Below are 24,981 nucleotides of genomic sequence, written 5' to 3'. Positions count from 1 at the left end.
TCCATAATTTATAATGTTTTAACTGTTTTGAAAGGGAGTTATGAATCCAAATCATGACTCCTGCTCATGCTCTTTGGTCTCTGTCGACTCCATTGTATATCACATTAAAATTTTCGGTTCTCATAGTTCCTTTTAATTTCTTTTTTGTTTCAGCGATTACTGCTATTTTAAAATTTCTTTCATTTAATAATTGGTCTAATTCTATTTCTTTATATGCTATTCCTCTTACATTCCAGTTCGCAATGTGTATTATATTTTGTCGTTTCCATTTTTGTTTTACCTTTTCCATTCCAGGGTCGTTTCCCATAGATTCAGTCCGATTATCTTTTTCTGTCAGCTTACAAGTAGAATTATGTGCTCCATGTCAGGGGACTAGCCTGACAATGGAATAGTTCAGTGGTAGGGCTGTTTAAGGCTTCTGAACTAGCCTTCTTCCAAATTTAAACCCATAGGAGGAATAGGGTATATTGAAGCGAGAAAGAGTAGATTATAGAAGAATTATAGTAAGGTTTATAGAGAGGGCATAGTTGTAAGGCTAGAAATGAAAAGACCTCATGGCCCTCGAGTACTCTAATAGCATAGGGGTCATAAAATAAGAAGAGTTGGCAGATAAGGCCTTATAAGAAAGATTAAAGTAAGCGGATCTTCCTCAAAGGAGAAGAAGGAGAGGATAGATCCAGCTAGGGGTCCATGGGAGTACCACTTCCCTTACAATCAAGATGATTTTCCCCTTATGGCCCTGTTGGTCCATGAGTCCTTATTCAGTATATTCAGACCACCCCACCATATACACACACACACATATGGTGGGCTCCCCTATCCACCACCCAGGGGACATGCTCTCTAGGGGTTACAGCCCCCCCCAAGAGGACTTGCTTAAATGTCTCAATCATATCCCTCCTCCTCTTATTCTTTGCAATTTACATTTGCTCAATCTGTCCTCATAATAATTCATATGAGGCCTGATCTAGACCAATTCATGCAAACTATTCAAGTCCTGTAAGGCCATAACATCAGCTTGACTCTGCATTGCTCTCTGCAATTCTGCATCATTTGCAAGCAGCTGCATTTCACAAGTAAAACCCATCCCAATATCATTAATATATAAAGTGAACAGCAATGGTCCCATAACTGACTCTGGCACATCGCTAGTGATGTGCCAGAGGAGTCAGTTATGGGACCTTTTTCAGGATACTGCACCCTATATACAACTTTCAGAACCAATCTGACAACCAGTCACTGATCCAACTCAGAAGTTTGTTATTCAATTCCATCCGTTTCTGTATCCTACTTCTCATCAATCTTTCTCTAGTACCTACATCACAACTCCAGATATACAGATTGACCTATAATTTGTAGTCACAGTCATATCGCCATCTTTTATACAGTGAAACAATTTTACCTTCTTTTCACTCCCAAGGAATCTGTGTGTTGTAAGAGTTATAAACAGGCATATCGATGCTACTGCCAATTCCCTGGAACATTTCCTTAAGATGCGTGGTGATATATCATCAAATCCTATCAGCCTTATTGACATCAAGGGTATTTATTTCCTCCAATACCTCCTGCTGACTTGCAACTAAGCCATCCTCTCCATGTTCTCTACACTTAAGTTTCTCATGATTTCATCCTAAAGATGAAACACCCTTATAAAATGATCACTGAATATCTCAACAATGTCTTCTGCATCAGTTATCATTCTACCAATTTCATCTATTAACCTTACCATAATCTTTCTAAAAAACTCTCTAGGGTTTTCTTCACCCTCTTACTGCAATTTTGTCCTTACTGAGTCATTCTCCTGGCTTGTTATTTATGCTCTTCATGTAAATGATTATTACCATTATTCATCTTGTATTGCCTTCTTCTTCTTCTTCCAGATTTCATTCTTAAGCCCCCTCATTCATCCAATTTACACCTACCTTATTCAACCTTTTGCCCTTCAAAATACATTCACACAATGATGCTGCTATGTATTTCTTTGTCGGTTCCCACATGACATTTGCTTCCTTTTTGCTCAACTCCTCACTCCATGCTATAACTCCAAGCTGTCTCCTAAGCTTGTCATAATCACCAGCCTTCTACATCTACATATATCTTTTCCTCACAGAAGTTTGCATATTGCTAGCCAAAACCCATCACTTCATACTCGTTCTCACCAACTGGAGAAAAGTGCGAAACCCCACTCATAATAACATCCTCTGATAAAATGACCAGATCTAAACTCTCAATCCTCGCATGCCCTCCTTTACATGCTGCCTGAGATAATTGTCTCTAAAGAACAAGAAATTCATTCATTCCAATCTATACTATCATATTTAAAATTGCTCATAATAATTACCCTTCTTTTGTTCACTAATCCAAGTGGTTTATAAATTTCTTTATCACCATCACCCTCCATATTCCCTAGCCTATAGCAGCATCCAACTAAATATTGGATGATAGACTACAAACAAACCAAACTAGTGCAAAAACCAAGAGACACCACTAGTAGCCACCAAGGAGACCAGTATGCAAGCACCGCATAGGAAACATGCAAGACCCTTGCGGTCAAATCCATGCCTCACAGAACCTTGCATATCCACTTCACCAACATCCATGGCGTCAACTCCAACCTTAATAGTGTCCACTATCATCTGTAGTCCACCAAATCCCACCTACTGTTTTTAACAGAAACTCAAATCTCACCTTACCAACTATCAACCCAAGGGTGGCATCTGTGCATACATCCGCTCTGACATACCCTGCCAGATCGCATCTAACCTAGAATCTTCCAGCTCCGACCTTCTTTGGCTGAAAATATCCTTCCCTGACTCAGTCAAATTCATCTGCTGTCTCTAATGCTCTCCTAATACCACCAACCACTCTGAGCTCTTTCATTTCCTCTCCTTAAAAGTTGATTTTCTCCAGTCCCGCTCTCCTAACAGTGAAATCATCCTCTATGTGATTTTAATGTCCATTACACCAATTGGCTTTCCTCTTCCAGTTGTACAGATCCTGCAGGCAGAGATGCTGAAACCTTTGCCATCACTAACAGCCCTACATAAATTGTTCAAAAGCCGATCAGAATACCAAATAACTCGAATCACTCCCTTAATACCCTAGATCTCTTCCTTACCAACGATCCCTCCAAATATGCAGTGAATGTAGTGAGCCCCCCCCCTGGGTAATTCTGACCACAACTTAGAATCTCTTCCCCCATGCAACAATGCTTACACAGACACTCCCACACACACAGGGGCAGTTTAGCATTATAACAGTGCCAAATGGGACAGTCTACTATGCTTCATTCCCATGGTTGGATTATTGTTTCCTTCAGTCCAAACATATGTACCACACATATCCTACCAAAGTAATCCTCACTGGCATGAAAACATACATTCCCCACTCTACTCTGAACTGCCATCCCCTATCTAAACCCTGGTTCTCCAAAAGATGTGCCAAGGCTGTACAAATGAAAAATTAGGTATACCACAACAATCAAGAACCCCATCCTCCTTCAATGCCTATACTGGAGACCGAAACAAATGCAAGAAAATTATCAATGCTTCTTAAACAGAATATGAATGGGCAAAAAGTAGGAAGCTTGCAGCCTGCCCAAATGGCAGCCATACCTTTTGGTCTCTCGCCAAGGCAAATGGTCGTAACTTTTGCCCTGCACTATTCCCAGTCCTATCATACCTAGATGGCTCAATTGCAACATCACCCACAGAAAAAGCTAACCTCATGGCTTCACACTTTGCCTCCAATGCACACATAACTGACAATGGCAAATGCCCTCCAGTCATTCCAAGTGCAAAACATACACTGCCCCCTATATCCTTTTGCCAAAAACAGATCATAAACCTGTTGTCTAAATTAGACACAAAAAAAGTCTCCTGGCCCTGATGGCATTCTTCCAATTGTCCTGAAAGTCTATGCACCAGAACTGACTCCTATTCTATGCCATCTGTACATACTTTCTCTTACTTCACTGATATATCTCAAAGCCTGGAAATTGGCCTATATTCAACCCATTCCTAAAAAGAGTGATAAATCACTGCCATCTAATTATCACCCTATCTCACTCACTTCCGTCCTATTCAAAGAACTGATAAAACCATCAACTCCCAACTCCTACTCTACCTTGAAAGTAACCCAGCGATTAAGCAACCACCAGTACGGATTCCGTTGATGCCGATCAACAGGAGATCAATTCTCATACGTCACCCATCGCTAGACAAATGCAACGGAGAAATTTAGAAAATACCAAGTAGTTCCACTTGATATCTCTAAAGCCTTTTACTAGGTCTGGCACAAAGGCTTACTAAGCAAACTCCCATCATTTGGACTCTCAGGATCATCATCATCAAATTCATGACATGTACCCTCAAGGAGTGTACAGAATATGATAGTACTACATGAAAAATTTACATAATTACTAACTTCCTATCTACAGTTTTCCTCCAAATCAGTCTATTACTTGGAGGAAAAGACTCCAATATTATCATTATCAGATCTTATATTTCTATCGTCTAAGGCACATTGTACCGTATCAATCCACCTGTATCTTGGTCTTCCTCTGGGTTGTTTTCCTGCCATCCTGGCAGAGAACGCATTTTGCTAATCTTTCCTCGCCCATTCTGTTTAAGTGACCATACCACCAGATTAGCTCTACTAACGCATTCCTGGATGCTGACAATGTCAAGTTCTCGCTTAATATCCTCGCTTTAATATGATATTGCCATTGATGCCATCTGTTCATGCCTATAATCTATCTCAGGACTCTCATATCTGTGGTCTCTAGTCTTTGGTCAAGTGTTTTACTTCTGACCCAGCTCTCAGATCCATAAGTTAAAACTGGTTTGAACACTGTCTTGTACACAGCTAATTTAGTGTTCAGACTAATTTCTCTCTTATTCCATATGAATTTATTCAAAGGACTTCCTATCATACTGACTTTGTTGATTTTGTTGTCTATTTCCATATTTAATTTATCATCTTCACTAAAAATCGTGCCTAAGTAGCTGAAATGTTTTACTTGTTCCACAGGTTCCCCGTTCACAACACAGTTGACATTTTCAACAATTCTACCTATTTTCATTGTCTTTGTCTTTTTAATGCTGACCTTCATACTATATCTATTACAACTGCTATTCAATTTAGTCAGAGAATCTTGCAGACTTGTAGCGGATTTATTTAGAAGTATAACATCATCCGAGGATTCCCGATGATTGGAGTAGAGCTCTACTCCAATCATCGGGAATTTGTCCCTCTGTCCAGGCTTTCTGAACTATGCAGTGCAGCCACTGTAAGACTTTTATACCACCATACTTCAGCATTTCTGGTCGAATATCATCTACTCCTGCTGCCTTTCCACATTTCAAGCCTTTGATGGCGTTTTCTACTTCAAGTATGGATATGTATTCCTGACTGTATGCCTGTTGAGTGTTTTTTACCACTGTGCTACCACTGCTTGTTTCATTTAACGATTTTTCGAAGTAATTACTCCTTACTTCAAGGATATCTTTTTCTCCTGTTTTCATTTCACCTTTATCATCTCTAACTCCTTTCAACAACCTCCAGAATATTTTATTGATGTTCATTTTCTTGATATTTATTTTCTATGTTCTTGCCAAAGTCCTCCCATGACTTTTGTTTACTTTACACAGTGTTTTGCTTTCTTACATTTGTCTCTGTATTCTCTAAGAGCAAAAGCTGACTTATTTGACAGGAACTTTTGATATGCTTTCTTTTTTTCCTTCACCGCCTCTTTAACTTCCTGTGTCCACCATGGAGTCCTGATTTTTCTATCCTTGCAGACAACCTCACCACATGCTTCTCTGGCTGAATCAATCAAGGTTTTCTTCAAGGCTTGCCACTGAATCTCCAAGGTTTGGTTCCTGTTCTCAAATTCTTTCATTTTTTTCTTGAATAACCTTTGTATATGTTAGTCTACAGTTCACATCTGAGAGCTGCTCAACTTTTATTTGCCTTAAAACTTTCTTACATGTTATTCTTTTCAATATGAAATTCAATTTTATCCTGCTCAAGACTAAATAGTGATTGCTTCCAATTTCAAATCCTTTGTACACTCTGGTGTCCTGAACCAGGGGAAAAAACATCACTATCAACAATAGCATAGTCAATGAGACTTTTCTTATTCTTTGCCTCTTCTCTCCATGTCAATTTGTGCACATTTTTATGTTGGAACATGGTGTTAGTAATAACCAGTCCATGTTCTGAGCAGAAATCTAACAGGTATTTGCCATTATTATTAGCTTTGCTATTTTCTCCAAATTTTTCCAAAATATTTTTGTATGTCTGACAATCATTTCCTACTCTGCTATTCAGATCCCCAACAAGGATCACCTTTTCCTTTTTCATTGTGTCATTTGCTTTTTCTAGACCATCAAAAAATTCCTCCTCTTCTACCTTAGTAGAACCTTCTGTGGGGCCATAGGCACAAATAAGTCTCATTGTCCAGTTCCCCATTCTCAGATTTGCCCACATTACTCTACTTGAGACTGACTGCCATTCAAGAAGATTAGCCTCGTATTTTGTGTTGAATACTATGGCTACTCCTTCTTTTCCTTGATTGTCATTGCCTGAATATAACATTTTGTATTTATTGCTCAGAAAGATCTCACCAGTTTTTGTCTTTTTTGTTTCAGTCACCCCTATTATGCCGATCTGTACTTATCTAATTCCTCAGCTAGCTCCATTTCTTCGCCATTCAGGCTTCTTATGTTGATAGTACCGATCTTTAACTCTGGTGATGTTGAGTTGGGGTGTGTTTTTAGATTTGTTCCAGTAGCTGACTTTTCGCTGTTCGCCCTGGTGAAAACAACTGGAGCCTTGTTTAACCGGGCGATGCCCAAGCTGGTGAAATTTTGTCATGTTGTACCATCATTTTTTATTTTGGTTTAACCAATAAGAATACAATTTGGTTGGCTAAATCCCAAACTGCCAGCCCATCCTCATCCGTTCAGTATCCAGGTAGATACCCAACAGGGTGCAACACGAGAAGGTGAGGATTGGACATCAGGTCAGAAGCCCTGGTCAGTTCTCCACATTCCTTTAAAGGCTATGTGGAGGACTCCTCTCAGTTACAGAGCTTTGACCCTTAAACACCCCAAGCATCAACCACCACTGCCCTTAACTCTGACCTCCAAGCTATCCTCCAATGGGGCTTAGATAACCTCTTCAACTTCAATGCTAGTAAAACCCAGTTCTGGTTTTTCCTCAATTTCATGCCATACATCCAGAAACTGTACTCCTGTCTCCTCACACAGCTCTGCTAGCATACCATTCATGATTCTGCTCTCCATCTCAATTCATCATTGTCATACCTTGGCAACACATTGAAAACCATTCCCACTATACTTTCATCTTTCACTCTTCTCAATAACCTCTTGATATTCATCCTTACATTCTCCTTGTGTCCATTTAAATCATTTGTCCCACAACCACCACTAATTCTCTTGCTCATTTCGTCCTCATATCCAAAGTAGCGGTTAAATTCAGCTGTGGCTCCCCGGGTCATTTTTCTGTTTTGTGAGTTTTTTTCCCTTTACGGTAATTAAGCCTAACGCGAAACAGACAGCAATGGCAGGTTATTAAGACGTGCATATGATTGGTGCAGTATTAACAAAAGATCGCACAACCGAAAGATAAAAGCATAGCTGACAATTGAGTTGAAATGCTAACTGTCTTCAACCAAATTCCATATGTAAACAGCCATAACAACATTCACTATATATATATTTCTTAGTTTTAACACGCTCACAAATTTTAACATATTCGGTTGAATTTTATTGCTGCTTCTGGGCAGGCAAACTCACACACATCTAATTAAGAACAATAGTTTTTAGTTAGATACTGTGTTTGCTGGTGCAAACACAGTATCTAACTAAAAACTAAAAACTAACTAAAAACGACACTAAATAATGAATCACATGTCCCCTGTATGAGGGGACATGTGATTCATTAATTAGTGTCGTTTTATCCCGGTTGTCTCTAATTGCACTATATCTCTTGAGAAATACAGTAATTCCTCAATTAATGAGGCTAACGCGGTCTTTAAAACATGCCCATTAATCGAATATAATAACCAATGGGAAAAGTATAATTCATTCTAGGGCCTAGTTAAAGGAAAACCATGAAGCTGAAAGACGATAAAACATATTCAGAATATAAATTTATTATTCTGCTTCTTAACAAAGAATTGAACTAATGTAGTTTGGCAGGTGTTCTATTTCTTTTTTTCATACAACTGATGGTATGGCCCTATTGCTACTTCTGCAAATTTTACTGGTTCTCTCTTCACCAGGGTCAGTCTCTAAGCATTACTGCTTAAAAACTTCGATTATACGAAAACTATTTTCAAATTGTTTCTGTGAAACCTCTAGGGCTTGTCAGTGATTAAATTTTCTTCATATTCTTCAGGATCTTCCCGCTGTGCATCTAAATTTAGCAAGTCGGAATCACTCAACTTCTCAGAATGAAATTTAATTAATTAGATTAATTTGAAAAGCCTCTCAAATCATTTGCACAAGTGGAAGAATGTGCTACCAAACGGCTCGCATATTGTTAGCAGTAATTTCATTCGACTTTGCGACTTTATAACCAGGCTGAGAATTCTCTGATTTGGCTAGAAAAGTCTTGGGAGGCATTCGCTTCCAAAAAAAAGGCTGGTTTCATTGACATTAAATATTCATTGATCACAATAGTCCCCTTCTTACACAATTTTCTTCAAAATCTCTGGATATCTCCTTATCTGCACTTGCAGCTTTGCTTGTAATTAGAACATTATGTAGGCTATTTCTCTTTTTGAAACGCTCAAATCACCCAGCACTAACGTGGAATTCTTATTCTTTTCCATCATTGATAGCACTTTATTTCCAGGTTACAAAGAAACAATGCTTTTGATTTAATAAGGCAGTCCTTAGCAAGATCCATTGTTGGTTACAATCTTCAATCCATGTAAAAAGAAGTCTCTCTAATTCAATCATTATAATACTTTGAGAACAGTAAGCAGCCTTACTGTTCTCTTTGTATTCAGCAGTTGATTCACCTGTTTTTGTGTTCTTGTCCTATCTTTGCTCTGGACTCACCTTGTTCATTTTTTTTTATTATTTCAAGTTTTTCATCCAATCAGATTACTTTTCGAATCATTTTCACACTTCTATTTTTTGCTCACTAATTCTTTTATTCATGATTGTGCTTGGGCACAATCACTCTGTGCTTGGGTCATTGTTGTTTAATTTGTATATAAATGATATAGGAAATGGCTTAAAGGGAGATATTCAGTTGTTTGCTGATGATGCAAAGTTGGATAGCGCAATAAAAAATCAAGCTGATGTTGAAAGTTTGCAGGACGATTTAAATAAGCTGGTAAAATGGGCAAAAGATAATGGATGTCAGTTCAATGTGGAAAAGTGTAAAGGGAAAATTGATGGAAAGGTACTCCAAGAGATTGATGAGGCTAGGGACTTAGGAGTGTTTGTAGATAGGGAATGAAGTTCAGAGGACACATTGCTAAGGTGTCCAATATTGCACATAGGATTACTTGGTTGTTGAGGAACACATTGGCATCCAGAGATAAAGAGGTTATTATTCCCCTTTATAAAGCATTGATACTTCCACATTTGGATTACTGCACTCAGGTCTGGCCACCTGGATTCCTTGGAGATGAGGAGGCTGTGGAGAGGGTTCAGAGAAGAGTGACCAAGTTGGTGAATTGCAGAGATTGGTTGATAGGCAAAGAAGAGGGGATATGATAGAAACATTTAAATTACTGAAAGGTTTTTAGAGGATTGATGCAGGGGAAATGTTTCAGCTGTGTGATAGTGATGGAAGAACAAGAGGTCATCCCTGGAAATTAAAGAAGAGTGTGGTAAACAAAGGTGTCAGAACAAGGTTTTTTGCCTGCAGGGTGGTGAATGAGTGGAATTCATTGCCTAACTTAGTTGTGAGCTCTTCGTCTATAAATGAATTCAAGAAGAGATATGACAGATATTGTTTTGCTAGTTTGGGTCTCCCGCGATGAGTCTACTGACTCCATGGAGATACCCGTAATAATAATAATAATGATTAAAGGTTAGAAAAATAATTTAAAATAAAAAAGTAAGGAAAACAATTGCAAGAGATATGATCAGCAAAATGCTATGTAAAGCAGACGACATAAATTTTAGCGATAAATTTGGAACATAGTGTACATGGAAATAGTGTAGTATGCCATTAAAAAATAACTTTGTAAAATGTTTCAAATCGATAACTAAATTATTTCATCCTGGTGAGTGATATTTTAAAATAGTTAGCCATAAAAATTGCATAGAACGAAAATTTTTAAAATCTCTAACATTTATTTTTAAGATGTATATAGGGTGGCCGCACGGTTAGCCTAGTGGTTATGCACTTCGCAACCATATGCCTGGGGAAGGAGTGTCCTAGGTTCGATTCCCATCAGTGACGTGAGGAGCTGAAGGATCTTCCTCAGCCATAGCCAAGTTAGCCAGTCTTGGGCGTGGACAGCAGGGTTTTTTCCCCAGTTTATTCTGGGGTTTTTCATCCCGCAAAGCAGGCAAACTGGCCTTGAGAACTCAATACTACAGGCCATAGGATACACCGGGGCATAAGGCTGACCACCTTATCCTGTAAACGGATTGAGGTCCGATGATCAATGGACCCTCGACACCGCAAGGTAAAAGAGGGTATAAGGAAGATGATGATGATGTATATAGGTGCACTAATTGAATTTTAGAGGTGCACTAATCGAATTTGCATATCGAAAAAATGACGCACTAAACGAAGGTGCATTAATCGAGGAATTGCTGTATATTCACTGACATAATAAAATATCATATCTTATAATATTTTATTAAAATATCTTATTCGCTGACATAATAAAAGTACTTGTTTTTCTTGCCTCTGCAGTATAATGGCTGTTGTTTACTGCTGCAAGCAAGTTACTATCGCCTGACGTGAACGTATTTAAGCCTTTTTTTCATGCAAGGTATATGCAAAATTTTTTAATTTCTTTTTAGAAAATAAAATCAGGGTGCGAGTTATATGCGAGGGTGAGTTATATTTGAGTAAGTATGGTATTTCAACTATGGATAAGTATTGGTACCTTCTTTAAACAGAAAAATAGCTTGGATGACAGTGATAATACAAAACGAGTTTGTAATTACAGTTTGTGTGTAGTTTCTGAAGAGAAAGAGGTCTGTAACAAATCCACAGAAACACAGAATTCCCATCAGTTGCAATGAGATCATATTAATACATTGAAATTAATACGAATGAAAGGAAAGATTTGTTGACTTGCTGGACACTCGACCAGTGGATCGCATTCAAAGGTAAATACAAATGATTATTTTGTAGGAACATTTTTCTGTTTTGTGACTTTTCTTCCTTTATGGTAATTATGCCTACATTATTGTGTTATTATTCAACAGCTGTTTACAGTTTTGAATGTGTATAAGAAGTCAATATCAACAGTCGCCTGATTACGAACATGTGATGAAAGGGACGGAGAGGTTTGGCGCGTCTCCGGACAGCATTCAAAGATAAATACAATTGGTTATTTTGTATAACTGCTAAGAGATAACTACCCGAAATAGCATGTTATAGGGGGAACCGAGGTTTAAGAGTGTAGTATTTGACAAAAGCATCAGAAAAAGTATCCATAACTAAATTGACTCTGAACTATACCAGCTTTGCTTATTCTCCTGTCTATTTCCACATTCTATTTGTTATCTTGACTAAAAATTGTTACAAAGTAGCTAAACTGTTTTTCCTATTCTTTATATTCATTATTCAGGATGCAGCTGATGTTTTTAATGTTCCTGACTATTTTCATAGAACATCTTTTTGCTATAAGGCCTAATGCCACTTTCCTTCATATTGTAATCCACATAGATAATGAATAATAGTGGAGATAGTGTCTCACCTTTGCATCATACTTAATTTTACAAACCACCTTCTATTCTAACAGCCAACTTAGAACTCAAATATAAGCTATGTATTGCTATAAGTCCTGTTTACATCATATAATAACTAGCATTTTAAACAACTTTTCACTTGGTACCTTGTCACATGCCTTTTTCAGATATCATCACCATAGTTTATTCAAGTACAAATAGAGAATATATACAGAAATATGCAGATAACTTGTGGAGATAACTTCTATTAAATAAATGTAAGCTAAAGCACTCAGTTATGTGCCAACTGATTCATGTGCTAGATGGTTCTGAGGTCTCATCTTCTAAAAGAATTTTACTTATGTATTCTTGGCCTTCTTTTTCCTTTGAGTCCATTAGCTGGTCTGTAGAGAACAAGAAAAGTTAATATAGGTGAGGATAGATGTCTAAGTTGGTATTGCTACCACATCGGCTGAATTTTCTGAATTATTTCCATTAAAAGTCTTTTTTCTGGCTTTCTTTTAGAATGACATTATTAGAAATGATCTTGCCATGCATATCGTAATGTTGGTTGAAGGCATGTTGTCCCAAAGCTACTGATGATATTAACTGGGTCTGTTGGAATAGTGGTATTCCATGTCTGGAACCATACATAAATATAGATTGACTTGTAGTTTTGTAGAGACAAATTTTGGTATCCATGGTGATGATTTAGATTTACATTTGTTAGTCAGGCTTTTCAATATGCCGTGTTAGAACCATAGAAGAACCAAGGTAAGGTACTGAAAATCTTTTACTTCTTCAAGAGTGTGGTCATTTATCTTAATGTTTCCTTAGGACTTTACTTCTGCTGCTGTTGACTGCTAATACAATCAATGCTGCAATTTTACATAGATTATCTAGGTAGATTGCAACAATCTGAATGGCAATTGACTATCACAATATCATCTATAAAGCAGAAAAGGCTTATGTGAGTCTGGCCTACCAAATGAACATTCAAGAGTTATTCCTTATCAATTTTCTTTGAGTCTGAAAATGTAGTCAAGGGTAATAATAAAAAGATATATACCAAAGAGGCTCTTTGAAAACCCAAGTGAAAACAAGAAAGCATTCAGTCATCTCTTCATTAACCATTACTCTTGCATGATAATTCCTGTATGGTTCTGCTATTTCTTTAATTATTTTCAAGGATATAGTTTTTATGTATGGTTCTTATGTATAGTTTTTTCTTCGTATTTTACTCATTATTCCATGTGTAATTCACCTACCAAATTTAAGCTGTTCTCATTTGTAATGTATCCTTATTTGTTTTAAATAATGTTGTACCATTGTCTACTACTGTACCATTTGTGTTTGGATACAAAATAAATAAATAACTGAGAATTTTTAACATTATTTGTCTACTGATTGAATTGAAGGCTGTTGAGAAATGGATAGAGTTTAAAGGAATATTTTTATCTCTTGATCCATCTAACGGCCTTTGAAAGCAGCAATGAATGTGTTTAACAGTGCTTCTATTTTTTAAAAGACACCTACTTGATTTTTGAGTAGGAGAGGTATAACATATGGTTTTCCATTCATTTAGAAGCATTTCATCATAGATTTTTAATGTGGCAGGAAGTAGTGTGATTCCTTTGTAATTTTTTTTTGGCTGTTTATTATTATTACTTCTTCTTTTCCAGGTTTATATGCCAAATGGACTGTTCCAGACTCAATTCCATCTTTTTAAGGGTCTGCCTCTGCATTGGGTACTTTTGTAGTAATTTAGAATTTGTTTAGGTATTCTGTTTCTATTCATTCTCAGTAAACGTTCTTTCCATTTTTATCTATAGCAAATAACTGTTTCATTTAAGGAGTTTATAATTCCAAGTTTATTTCTAATTTCACTGCTTTTAATTTTGCCATTATTGTGACTCCTTCGATTCTCTGCAGAAATTTCATTTCGGATGATTCAATTCTTTCATCTGCTTTTTTATTGCCCATATCTCATTGCTATAAAGTAAGGTAGGTTTAGCTACTGTATTGTAGATTCTTATTCATGTGATTATTATTATTATTATTATTATTTCTATATGTAATAATAATAATTTATTATTATTGATTAAATAGCATTTTTGGAGTATTGGTATTATACCTTTCTTCCATCATAAGGTGGAATGTTGAATGCAACTAGAGCTATATTATACATATTTCATAGTTGTTTCCAAAGCTATTATATATCCACAAAATATAAATATAGATTCTTGTTATTCTACAATGATTTCTCAACTATCAGTCTTAAAATATGTGTGTAGAGGCTTAAGTGCTGTGAGGACATCATGTTGGAGGCTTAATGGATTTTTTACAACACTCAAAAAGAATTAAAATAGAATTTAATACTTCCTATATTTCGTCATAGTCACTAGGACATCTACGGGGATTACAAAAACAATTAATGTAACATATGCACAAATAACAAACAATACTAAGCCCAACCACGTGGGTGACACTAAAGTCCTATCTAGGTAGAGCGCCCTCTAACGGCAGTAGTAGGTGGCCTGCAATGTAAGGTGGGAACTCTGGTGATGAGTGTTTCCCAAATCTTCGGAAGCTTAATGCAACCATATTTATTGAGATTTGGTTGGTTTTTGAGAGCTGCTGCTGCTGCTTCTAAGAAAAGTCTCTCTTTCTTGAATTTGCTGTGGTGGAGCATGGTGATTTTCTTCCATGATACTCTGTGGGTGGTGTCCAAAACATGGTCAGCCAAGCCTGAATGGCCATAGTTGTGTTTGAAGATGTAAGACTTGTGTTCCTCTAGACGGATGGATGCTGATCTGCCTGTCTGTCCAAAGTATGCCAGTTTACAGGAACAGGATACTTTGTAAGCTCCAGGCAGAGAGAGAGGAGGGAGCTGATCTTTCGTAGAACGGATAAGGGTAGCCAGTTTGCAGTGGGGCTTATATGCTGTGTGTAGATTGTACTGTTTTAGTATCTTGGCTATTTTTTCAGATGTGCCACGGATGTAGGGTATGGTGATGGCATTTTTAAAATCTTGTTGACGAGAAGGAAGGGGAATGGGGGAGGAGTTGATTATTTTTTTGATACTGTGATCGCTGTAGCCATTGGAGAGGAAAGTGCTGTGTATGTGGTTAAGCTCTTTAGTAAGGGCGGTTCCACTGGAACAAAGCTTGTGGGCTCTCTTGGTAAGAGTTTTAATAATGCCATATTGTTGAGAGGGGTGGTGGTGGGAGAGTTTGTGAATGTATCTGCCTGTGTGTGTGGGTTTTCTGTATACGGTGAAGGTAAGTGTATCATTAGGCAGGCGTGTGACTAAGGTGTCTAGGAAGGGTAAACAATTGTTCTTTTCCTTTTCCATAGTGAACTGGATTCTTGGATGAAGACTATTGAGATGACTGAGGAAGGAGTCTAATGTGTCTGGGCCATGAGGCCAAATAGAGAACACATCATCTACATATCTTAGCCAGATAGAAGGTTTGAGTGGGGCTGAGTCTATGGCTCGTTTTTCGATATCTTCCATATAGAAATTGGCAAGGGGGGGTGAGAGGGGGAACCCATGGCAGTTCCCTCTATCTGCTTGTAGATTTTTTTGTTCCAAGAGAAATACCCAGAGTTAATGGCAAAGGAAAAGAGATCTAAGATCCAAGCCTGAGATCTAAGATCTCAGGCTTGGCTGACCATGTTTTGGACACCACCCACAGAGTATCATGGAAGAAAACCACCATGCTCCACCACAGCAAATTCAAGAAAGAGAGACTTTTCTTAGAAGCAGCAGCAGCAGCTCTCAAAAACCAACCAAATCTCAATAAATATGGTTGCATTAAACTTCCGAAGATTTGGGAAACACTCATCACCAGAGTTCCCACCTTACATTCCAGGCCACCTACTACTGCCCTTAAAGGGCGCTCTACCTAGATAGGACTTTAGTGTCACCCACATGGTTGGGCTTAGCATTGTTTGTTATTTGTGCATATGTTACATTAATTGTTTTTGTAATCCCCATAGATGTCCTAGTGACTAGGACGAAATACAGGAAGTATTAAATTCTATTTTAATTCTTTTTGAGTGTTGTAAAAAATCCATTAAGCCTCCAACATGATGTCCTCACAGCACTTAAGCCTCTACACACGTATTCTAATCATCCATGGAGAAGAACTAGCACGCAAATCCAAGCAATACGGTAAGTCAAAAACTACGACTATCTAGGCAACTAAATAGGCTGGCCTTTTTAAAACGATGTTGATACACAAGAGATACCAAACTGCGTTAAAATGAAGATCAATTTCCATTCTAAAAAAGCACTTCGTATATATAACCGTGCCAGCCAGGCATTACTCTGCGAGCAAATCGTCTCTACACGTGCTACCCTCGCAGTGACGAACACCGCCATTGGCTCCTTACATTCAGAGCTCTCCACCGTTCTTAACCCTGAACTTTGGTCGATTCTTTCTGGCATTTCGGAAACTTCTGCACAGAGAGAATTCCAAAAAATAAAAAATAAACACATCAAGAAATTTAGCAACCTTGTGAAAAACAAATCACAATCACAAATTCAACCGCTCCAGACAGTAATAAACCTCACTTCCAAAAGGCTCAACAACGATGCCGTCAGCGCCCTTTGCTTCGGCCATAATTTTGCCGTCGCTCCGAAGGAAGTGCCGGTGCTTGACGTAATGGTGAACATCGAACATGGAATCAGTCGCTTACCGTCAGAGATAGCTAACAAGATCGGACTTGACGTAGCCAACATCCTCATGCATTCTTCTCCGCCAAAAAGTAATTTATCATATGCCCAACGCACGGCTCTCCTGAAACTACGTAAAGAAAAAAGTATCGTCTCATCACCAGAGCAGATAAGGGTAATGCCACAGTCATTCTTAATACCAGTGAATATAAGCGTAAAATGAACATTATCCTCCGCGATCGCGCTACCTACATCCCGCTAGAACACGACCCCACAAAAACACAAGTTAAGAAACTTAAAATTTTACTCAAAAAAGTATCTTCCTGGCCCCGTGATATCACGAAAAAACTTAAACCTTTCCGCTCCCATCCCCCCCCGAATATACGGTTTACCAAAAATCCACAAACCCAATTCCCCACTCAGGCCTATAGTAGATGCCACCAATGCACCTTGCTATAGACTATCTAAACAGCTGGCCAACTCTCTGATCACCCTCACCGGAAGGTCCCCTTCCTATATAAAAAACTCGACCCACTTTAAAGCCCTCACAGAAAATTTAACCTTGAAGAAGACAGACATATTGGTAAGCTTTGATATCTCATCTTTGTTTACCAATATTCTCTTAACTGACACCTTACATTCCACCTTATCTCTCTTAGAAAACGTTTTTCCCTCTGACATCTTAGATCTCTTTTCCTTTGCCATTAACTCTTGGTATTTCTCTTGGAACAAAAAAATCTACAAGCAGATAGAGGGAACTGCCATGGGTTCCCCCTCTCACCCCCCTTGCCAATTTCTATACGGAAGATTTCGAAAAACGAGCCATAGACTCAGCCCCACTCAAACCTTCTATCTGGCTAAGATATGTAGATGATGTGTTCTCTATTTGGCCTCATGGCCCAGACACGTTAGACTCCTTCCTCAGTCATCTCAATAGTCTTCATCCAAGAATCCAGTTCACTATGGAAAAGGAAAAGAACAATTGTTTACCCTTCCTAGACACCTTAGTCACACGCCTGCCTAATGATACACTTACCTTCACCGTATACAGAAAACCCACACACACACAGGCAGATACATTCACAAACTCTCCCACCACCACCCCTCTCAACAATATGGCATTATTAAAACTTTTACCAAGAGAGCCCACAATCTTTGTTCCAGTGGAACCGCCCTCACTAATGAGCTTAACCACATACACAGCACTTTCCTCTCCAATGGCTACAGCGATCAGAGTATCAAAAAAAAAATTATCAAATCCTCCCCCATTCCACTTCCTTCTCGTCAACAAGATTTTAAAAATGCCATCACCATACCCTACATCCGTGGCACATCTGAAAAAATAGCCAAGATACTAAAACAGTACAATCTACACACACATGTCCCACTGCAAACTGGCTACCCTTATCCGTTCTACGAAAGATCAGCTCCCTCCTCTCTCTCTCTGCCTGGAGTTTACAAAGTACCCTGTTCCTGTAAGCTGGCGTACTTTGGACAGACAGGCAGATCAGCATCCATCCGTCTAGAGGAACACAAGTCTTACATCTTCAAACACAACTATGGCCATTCAGGCTTGGCTGACCATGTTTTGGACACCACCCACAGAGTATCATGGAAGAAAACCACCATGCTCCACCACAGCAAATTCAAGAAAGAGAGACTTTTCTTAGAAGCAGCAGCAGCTCTCGAAAACCAACCAAATCTCAATAAATATGGTTGCATTAAGCTTCCGAAGATTTGGAAAACACTCATCACCAGAGTTCCCACTTTACATTCCAGGCCACCTACTACTGCCCTTAGAGTGCGCTCTACCTAGATAGGACTTTAGTGTCACCCACGTGGTTGGGCTTAGTATTGTTTGTTATTTGTGCATATGTTACATTAATTGTTTTTGTAATCCCCGTAGATGTCCTAGTGACTAGGACGAAATATAGGAAGCATTAAATTCTATTTTAATTCTTTTTGAGTGTTGTAAAAAATCCATTAAGCCTCCAACATGATATCAGTCTTAAAGTGAAAATGTGATACTACAATCCCTATTTACAATGAAAGCTGGTTCTTCTCCATGTTTCTCTTCCACAATTTTTCTTAGCCTCTTCTCAAGTATGATTACATAAATGTTATCTGGAACACTGGAAGGAAATTTCTATGTAATTCTCACAGTCAGTTTTATTTCCCATTGTATAGACAGGTACTATCAGAGTTCCACTCCACACTCCAATCATCCAGAATTCAATCTTCTCACCAGCTCTTCTGCGATATACAAAGAAGCCACTGTAAAAATTTATACTTCTCTGAGTATTTCTGGTCAAATATCACCTGCTCCAGCTGCCTATCTATATTTCAAGTTTTTAAAAAGGCAGCTGGAGCAGGTGATATTTGACCAGAAATGCTCAGAGAAGTATAAATATTTTTATACTTAGAAGTATAAATATATTTATAATATATTTATACTTCTTAAGTATAAATAAATATCGCCTATGTAGCTCAGTGGATGTGGCGTTTGCACACCACCGCACTTGGCCGCACAAAGGAAGACTTGGTTTCGAGTCTAGTCGGCGACTAGAGGAAATTTTTCTAAGCCTTTTTTCGACTGGTTCCCGAGTTAGTCGATCTCTGGCACGGGCAAGCAGGTTTTTCCTCCCGGAAACTCGGGTTTTTCGTCCTGTAAACTCAAGAAAATCGACCGTAGAACCCACATTATTTCAGACATTAAATATATCGTGTTAGGGTTAGGGACCACGAGATGGCGGCACATTTGAGCCGTCTCTCTCTTCACTGCATACCGCTTAATTAGTGATAGCCTTAGGCCATCTGTCTCTGATTGGGTACCAGTGGAGATTGAACTGCCCACTCAGTCTCCAAAAGTTAGATAGGGCTAAATGGCCTCGCCTACTCCCGTATACAGGAATAAAAAGGCATTAGCAGATTTTTTTTTTAAAGTATAAATAAATTTATAATTAGAAGTATAAACATAAATATATTTTTTTCTGCCTCAAGTAATGATATGTATTCCCGACTGCATATCTCCTCGACTATTTTCTACCACTGTTCTGTTACTACTTATTTCATTTAACAGTCTTTCAAAGTAATTACTCCAGATATCAAGAATATCTTTAGTTTCAGTTTTTATGTCACCTTTATCATCTCTGATTCATTTTTATGTACTCTTTTTTCCATTTCTAAGTTTTTTCAACCGCACACAGACAATTTTTTACCTTCCTGATACTCTTACCAAAGTCTTCCTATGACTTATTAGATATATGAAGAGCCAAAGGCTTCAATTCGGCAACATATCACAGTCTTCCTATGACTTTTGTCTAGCTACTTAATAAGTAGCTAGACAAAAGTTATAATAATAATAAAGAAATTATTCTTTAATTATAATAATAAAGAAATTATTAGTTAAAATAATAAAGAAATTATTAGTTCTTTATTAACAATTTTACACCATTTGTTTTGCTTTCTTACATTTTTCTTTGCAAGTAAGTTGGCATGTACCCTGTATTCTCTCAGGGTACATGCCTATTTACTTGCAAAGAATTGCAGGTATGCTTTCTGTTTTTTAGTACTTTCTGATCCACCACCACAGTTCTAATTTGTCTATCTTTGTAGAAACTTCATACATGCCTTTTCAACTGTTGAGAGGTGGTTACAGGGTTGACACTGGGGAGTTCTCTCGCTTGGTTGAACAGCAGGAAGGAGTGATGGCAAGAGGCCATCCCTGGAAGTTACGAAAGGAAACTGTGAGCAAGAGGGTAAGGAGTGGTTTCTTTTTGTGGAGGGTGGTTGAGCCGTGGAATGCATTGCCTGATAGAGTGGTGGGAGTGAGAACGGTCAGTGAGTTTAAAGCGTGGTATGATAGACTTTGTGTTTCTCGGGGGGGGGGGACCTCCCCTCGATGAGTCTTGACAGACTTTATGTCTTAGGAAGGACCTCCCTCAATGAGTCTTTTGACTCCTTGGAGGCCTGAATAATAATAATGCCTCTCTAGTTAAATCAATCAATATTTCAGTTACATAATCATTAATCAATTACACACACTGTATTACAAAAAACATATGTAATAGCACTGAGGTAACAATCTATATGAAAAAATAAAAAAAACAAACTTTTATCTTTCTAGGAATTATTGATTTTTACCTTTTGCAATGGCTGATGCCCAAGATAAAGTTCGGCATGTCACTACAATACAGGACCAAGGATATCCCATTCTTGATCAACTCAACAGACATATGATAATAATACCTATGTAATACAGAAAACTGTAAATTAAGAATGAAAGTAAAACTGTTAATAAAGAACTAATAATTTCTTTATTATTATGCCTAAGTTACCTAAATTAAATATATACATATATAATACTATAAAATTCTATAAAAATTCCAAAGTTACTCATGTTTTAATCTTATATAAAGCTCCCCGTCCCCCCCCAAAAAAATAAAAAACTTTCATATAGCGGAGAAAAAAAAAAAAAAAAAAAAACAATCTTCCCAAATATTACAGATTTCTGAAGGAAAGATAGAAAATTATGAAACATTTCTTGAAACGGGTGGCTCACTTCACGATAAACCTTTTCTCAAAAACTTTATCGAAGAAAGGATATAAGTATTAAATCTGGGGTTATTTTTTCAGATATTATTTCTAAAAGAATTTAAAGTATTTTGATGATAAAATCAATAATTAAAAGAATAGTGAAAATTACAATTACAAAAGACAGTCCTTTAAAGTTCTTCAATCTGAGAGCAATACTTGACAGCAGACTGAAGTTTAGAAGGAATGTTCAAAGACTGCATATTGTAGTACTGCTTACATGGACTTAGGGATAAGGAATTAGTTGTGTCATTGTATAAAGCACTGGTCTTGGACTATTCTACCCAGATTTGGTCACATTAGTTTTCATTGTGATGTGGAAACATTGGAGAAGTTTCAGAAATTAATGATTAAGACAATATCAGGAGTCTGGAAATGTTGGCTATTGAGAGAGGTTGAAGGAATGGGTTGCAGAGTTCGGTGAATAGGAGGAAAAGAGATATGATAGAGATGTTGAAGTCAGTGAGGAGATTTTATCAGATTAATCTAGAGGTGATTATAAAAAGAGTAGACGATGAGAGAGAGAGAGTCAAGAACCAGAGGCCATTTCTCTAAGTTATGTAAGTGTGGTGAAAAGGGGTGTGAGAAGTAGATTTTTTACATAAAGAATTGTGGATGAATGGACCCATTACCAGAATATGTTATTAATGCAGGGAGCATTAAGGATTTTAAGATTCAGTATGATAAATATGTTGTCAGTGGAATGAACCTACCAAGATGAACCTGCTAACTCCTTGTTGGGTGTAATAATAACATTTGGGCACATAAACAGTTGAACTGACTATTTAAGTTAAATGACTATCTATGATAGTCTTACATCATAAGTTAAAATATGTCTCAAGATATGTTTTGCAGATTAGCCGCTTGATATATAATTAAATGTATTGGTATATAATTAAACAGTGAATAAAGAATTGAAGTTCAAGGGCATATTGCAAAAGTGATAAAAACAGCACAAAGAAATGCCAGTATACTAAGAAGAATACTTACAAGTAGAGATGTGATCATTCTGCTGTACAAAGCTTTCATATTGGAGGTTTAATGGAATATTACCAGCACTGAGAAAGGATTAAAACTAAATTTTAATGCTTATATTTTTATCATTGTATTGTATTTGTGTGTTGTTACAAAAAGTTATCTGTAATCCCTGAAGATGTCTCTTTGATTGTGATGAAATATTGGAAGCATTAAAATTAGTTTTAATCCTTTCTTAGTGTTGATAATATTCCATTAAACCTCCATCATGAATTCTTCACAGCACTTAAGCCTCAACACACAGATTCTAACATTCGTGGTACAAGGTTTTCATTAACCCATATCTGGACTACTGCATATCGATTTGTTCATTTGCATTCCTACATGACAAGCAAGCTCTGGAAAAAGTTCAGAGATGAATAACAAAAGCAATATCAGGATTGTGGAATACTGACTATGAAGACAGGTTGAGAGAATGTAAATTACAGACTCCAGTCAACAGGCAGAAGAGGGGCAATATGATTGAGACCTATAAATTGTTAAGAAATACTTATCAAATAGATACCTGGGAGATTTTTCAAAGGCTTTTAGGAGGGAAGGGGGATAGAGACAAGAGGTCATTCTTGGAAGTTGTATAAAGGTGTGATGTATAAGGGAGTGCAGCATGACTTTTTTTTTTTTTTGGATGGAGAGTGGTTGGTGAGTGGAATTAACTGCCAAATAAGATGGTTTGCAAACATTAAACCAATTTAAGTTGAGGTATGAATAACATTATCTGTTAATAGCATCTTACTATTGCGACCCCCCCCTCTTCGCAGGTCTTCAAATGACTTAAAACTAATTCAATTTCTTTACTTATCACGTTCTCATACAAATACATTCCAGTCGCTCACATGCAAAAAAAATTGCTCCACACTCTCCTGCACCTTCGTTTAAAGCTTCCTGAGATGACTGCTTGTTTTAAGCAAGTATTATTATTATCACTATTTGACACTTCCAGGGAGTCCAAAGACTCATACAGGGCGAGTGTGCCAACAACATCGGACGATTATGCCCCTTCCAACTAGTGACCGCGCTCCAATTTGCTTACGTTTTTGCTTGCACCATTAGTAGCAGAGGCTATACCAATCGACAACCTTTTACTAAGCAATACAATTAAAAATTATTTAGAAAGCTGTTTCATTAACTTTTCGAATCAACAGGCAAAAAAAAAAAAAAAAAAAAAAAAAAAAAAAATAGCGGAGAGGAAATCCGGTGTTTAAAGAATACGTCGGGTTTTGCATAAAACAACTTTTTATTAAAATAAAGGTTACTGCTGATCCATCCATATGTTATATCCTAAACATAACTTTCGGTGTATATATATACATATGCAAACAATATGAATATGAAGTAGTATGACTCTTTCTTTAATAACATGCAAACAATATTTCCATTATAACATACACAATACTTCGAATTACTGCCGTGCGATATACCGAGTTTCAAAGATCATAAGGGCTCGTTCACAAATAGTTGGATGGTCCGTCAATTATTAACTACACTGGTGTACAAAAGCTAAGGATGAACTACATTTTTACATAGTAATTCAAATACCTAATTCAAATAAATATACAAATATACGAAAAGCTTTTCATGACTGCAGTCAAATGTGGACATAACATTTTTGCCAGAATACCAATAAATTATATTACACAAAAAATGTGTTAGAAATTTTATAGAAATGAAATTGTAATACATTTTTAGCAAACGTTACAAATTTCCTAAGGACGTAGTTATTATTATTATTATTATTATTATTATTATTATTATTATTATTATTATTATTATTATTATTATTATTAGACACCTCCAGGGAGTCCAAAGACTCATCGAGGGAGAGTGCCAACAACATCGAACGATTGAACCCTTCCAACTACTAACTGCACTCAAACTTGCTTAACTTTTTTCGTGAGCCATTAGTAGCAGAGGCTCTACCAATCGACCAACATTTGCTAAGAATTATTTCTACAATGCTAACAGAAAACTATGACGAGAGACATTTAAGCATGAGTTCTTGGGGCAAACTGACCCGCTACCCCTTCAAAGTAAGGATAAGGCCGTGTTTGTTTTCTGAAGGGGGATTTCGACCTCTATGCGTCACCCTATTGCGTCCTAAAAGTGTTCTATGGGGATGAGATCTAATGAGTGTGTTGGCCACTCGATTCGATTAATATCCTCAGTCTCGAGAAGTATATCCACTGCTCATGTGCGATGTGATTGTGTGGCATGGTCACCCATAGAAATGAATTCTTCGCATAAAGCAGTACCGGACAATCTAACATGACGTTGAAGAACTTCTTTGCAATATCGTTCACCAGTCATATTGTCTTTTTCCAGTACGTTTAGCTCGGTGCGTTCAATAAGTATAATTCCTCCCCACACAATAAACCCAGCACCACCATATCCGTCCCTTTCAAGAACATTCTCGTGATGAAGAGTACTACTTTCACGTAGATCAAAGTATTGTCTAGAATCTGGGGAAAGACTAAAACGACTCTAATCTGTAACGAGTACATTAGCACATTGGCGTCCTGTCCAATTTTATAAATACAGTACCACAGACCAATACTCTACAATCAGCTGTGGATAAAAGGATACAAAGTACAGGTTTCAGCAGTATCGGTCTACTTGTATCAGACGACTTACCACAGTTTGTCGATATCCGCGTACCTGTGCTTCAAAGGAGCCGACTTGCAAGCTGACCTAGCGTAGTGTGTCGATTATGTTTTGCCATTATAAACAAAATATATCTTTATGCTCGTGGTCAGGGGCGCGCCGGCCATATGT

At 37.4% G+C, this 24,981-nt stretch overlaps 1 protein-coding gene across 5 annotated transcripts in view; it reads right to left on the bottom strand.

The window, feature by feature from the left end:
* LOC150103432 (L-fucose kinase-like) overlaps positions 1-23,670 on the bottom strand; it is a 455,316-nt gene extending 431,646 nt beyond the window's left edge. For 4 of the 5 annotated variants that reach the window (XM_090397435.1, XM_090397431.1, XM_090397433.1 and 1 more), the window contains exons 1-2: positions 23,599-23,670; positions 20,728-20,832 (exon numbers count right to left, since the gene is read on the bottom strand). In XM_090397435.1, coding sequence (XP_090253561.1) covers positions 20,728-20,797 — 70 coding nt within the window. In that variant the 5' untranslated portion in view covers positions 20,798-20,832; positions 23,599-23,670. Of the gene's footprint in view, positions 1-20,727; positions 20,863-23,598 lie in introns of those variants that run through there. The other variant, XM_090397432.1, reaches the window with a different exon arrangement.
* Positions 23,671-24,981: the final 1,311 nt, after the last annotated feature.

Source organism: Typopeltis vanoorti, chromosome 9 (assembly GCF_054136105.1).
Source record: "Typopeltis vanoorti isolate ZY-2024b chromosome 9, IOZ_Tvanoo_1.0, whole genome shotgun sequence".
NCBI lineage: Eukaryota > Metazoa > Arthropoda > Arachnida > Uropygi > Thelyphonidae > Typopeltis > Typopeltis vanoorti.
Note: the sequence above shows the minus strand (reverse complement) of the source record. Positions and strands in the feature narration are given on the sequence as shown.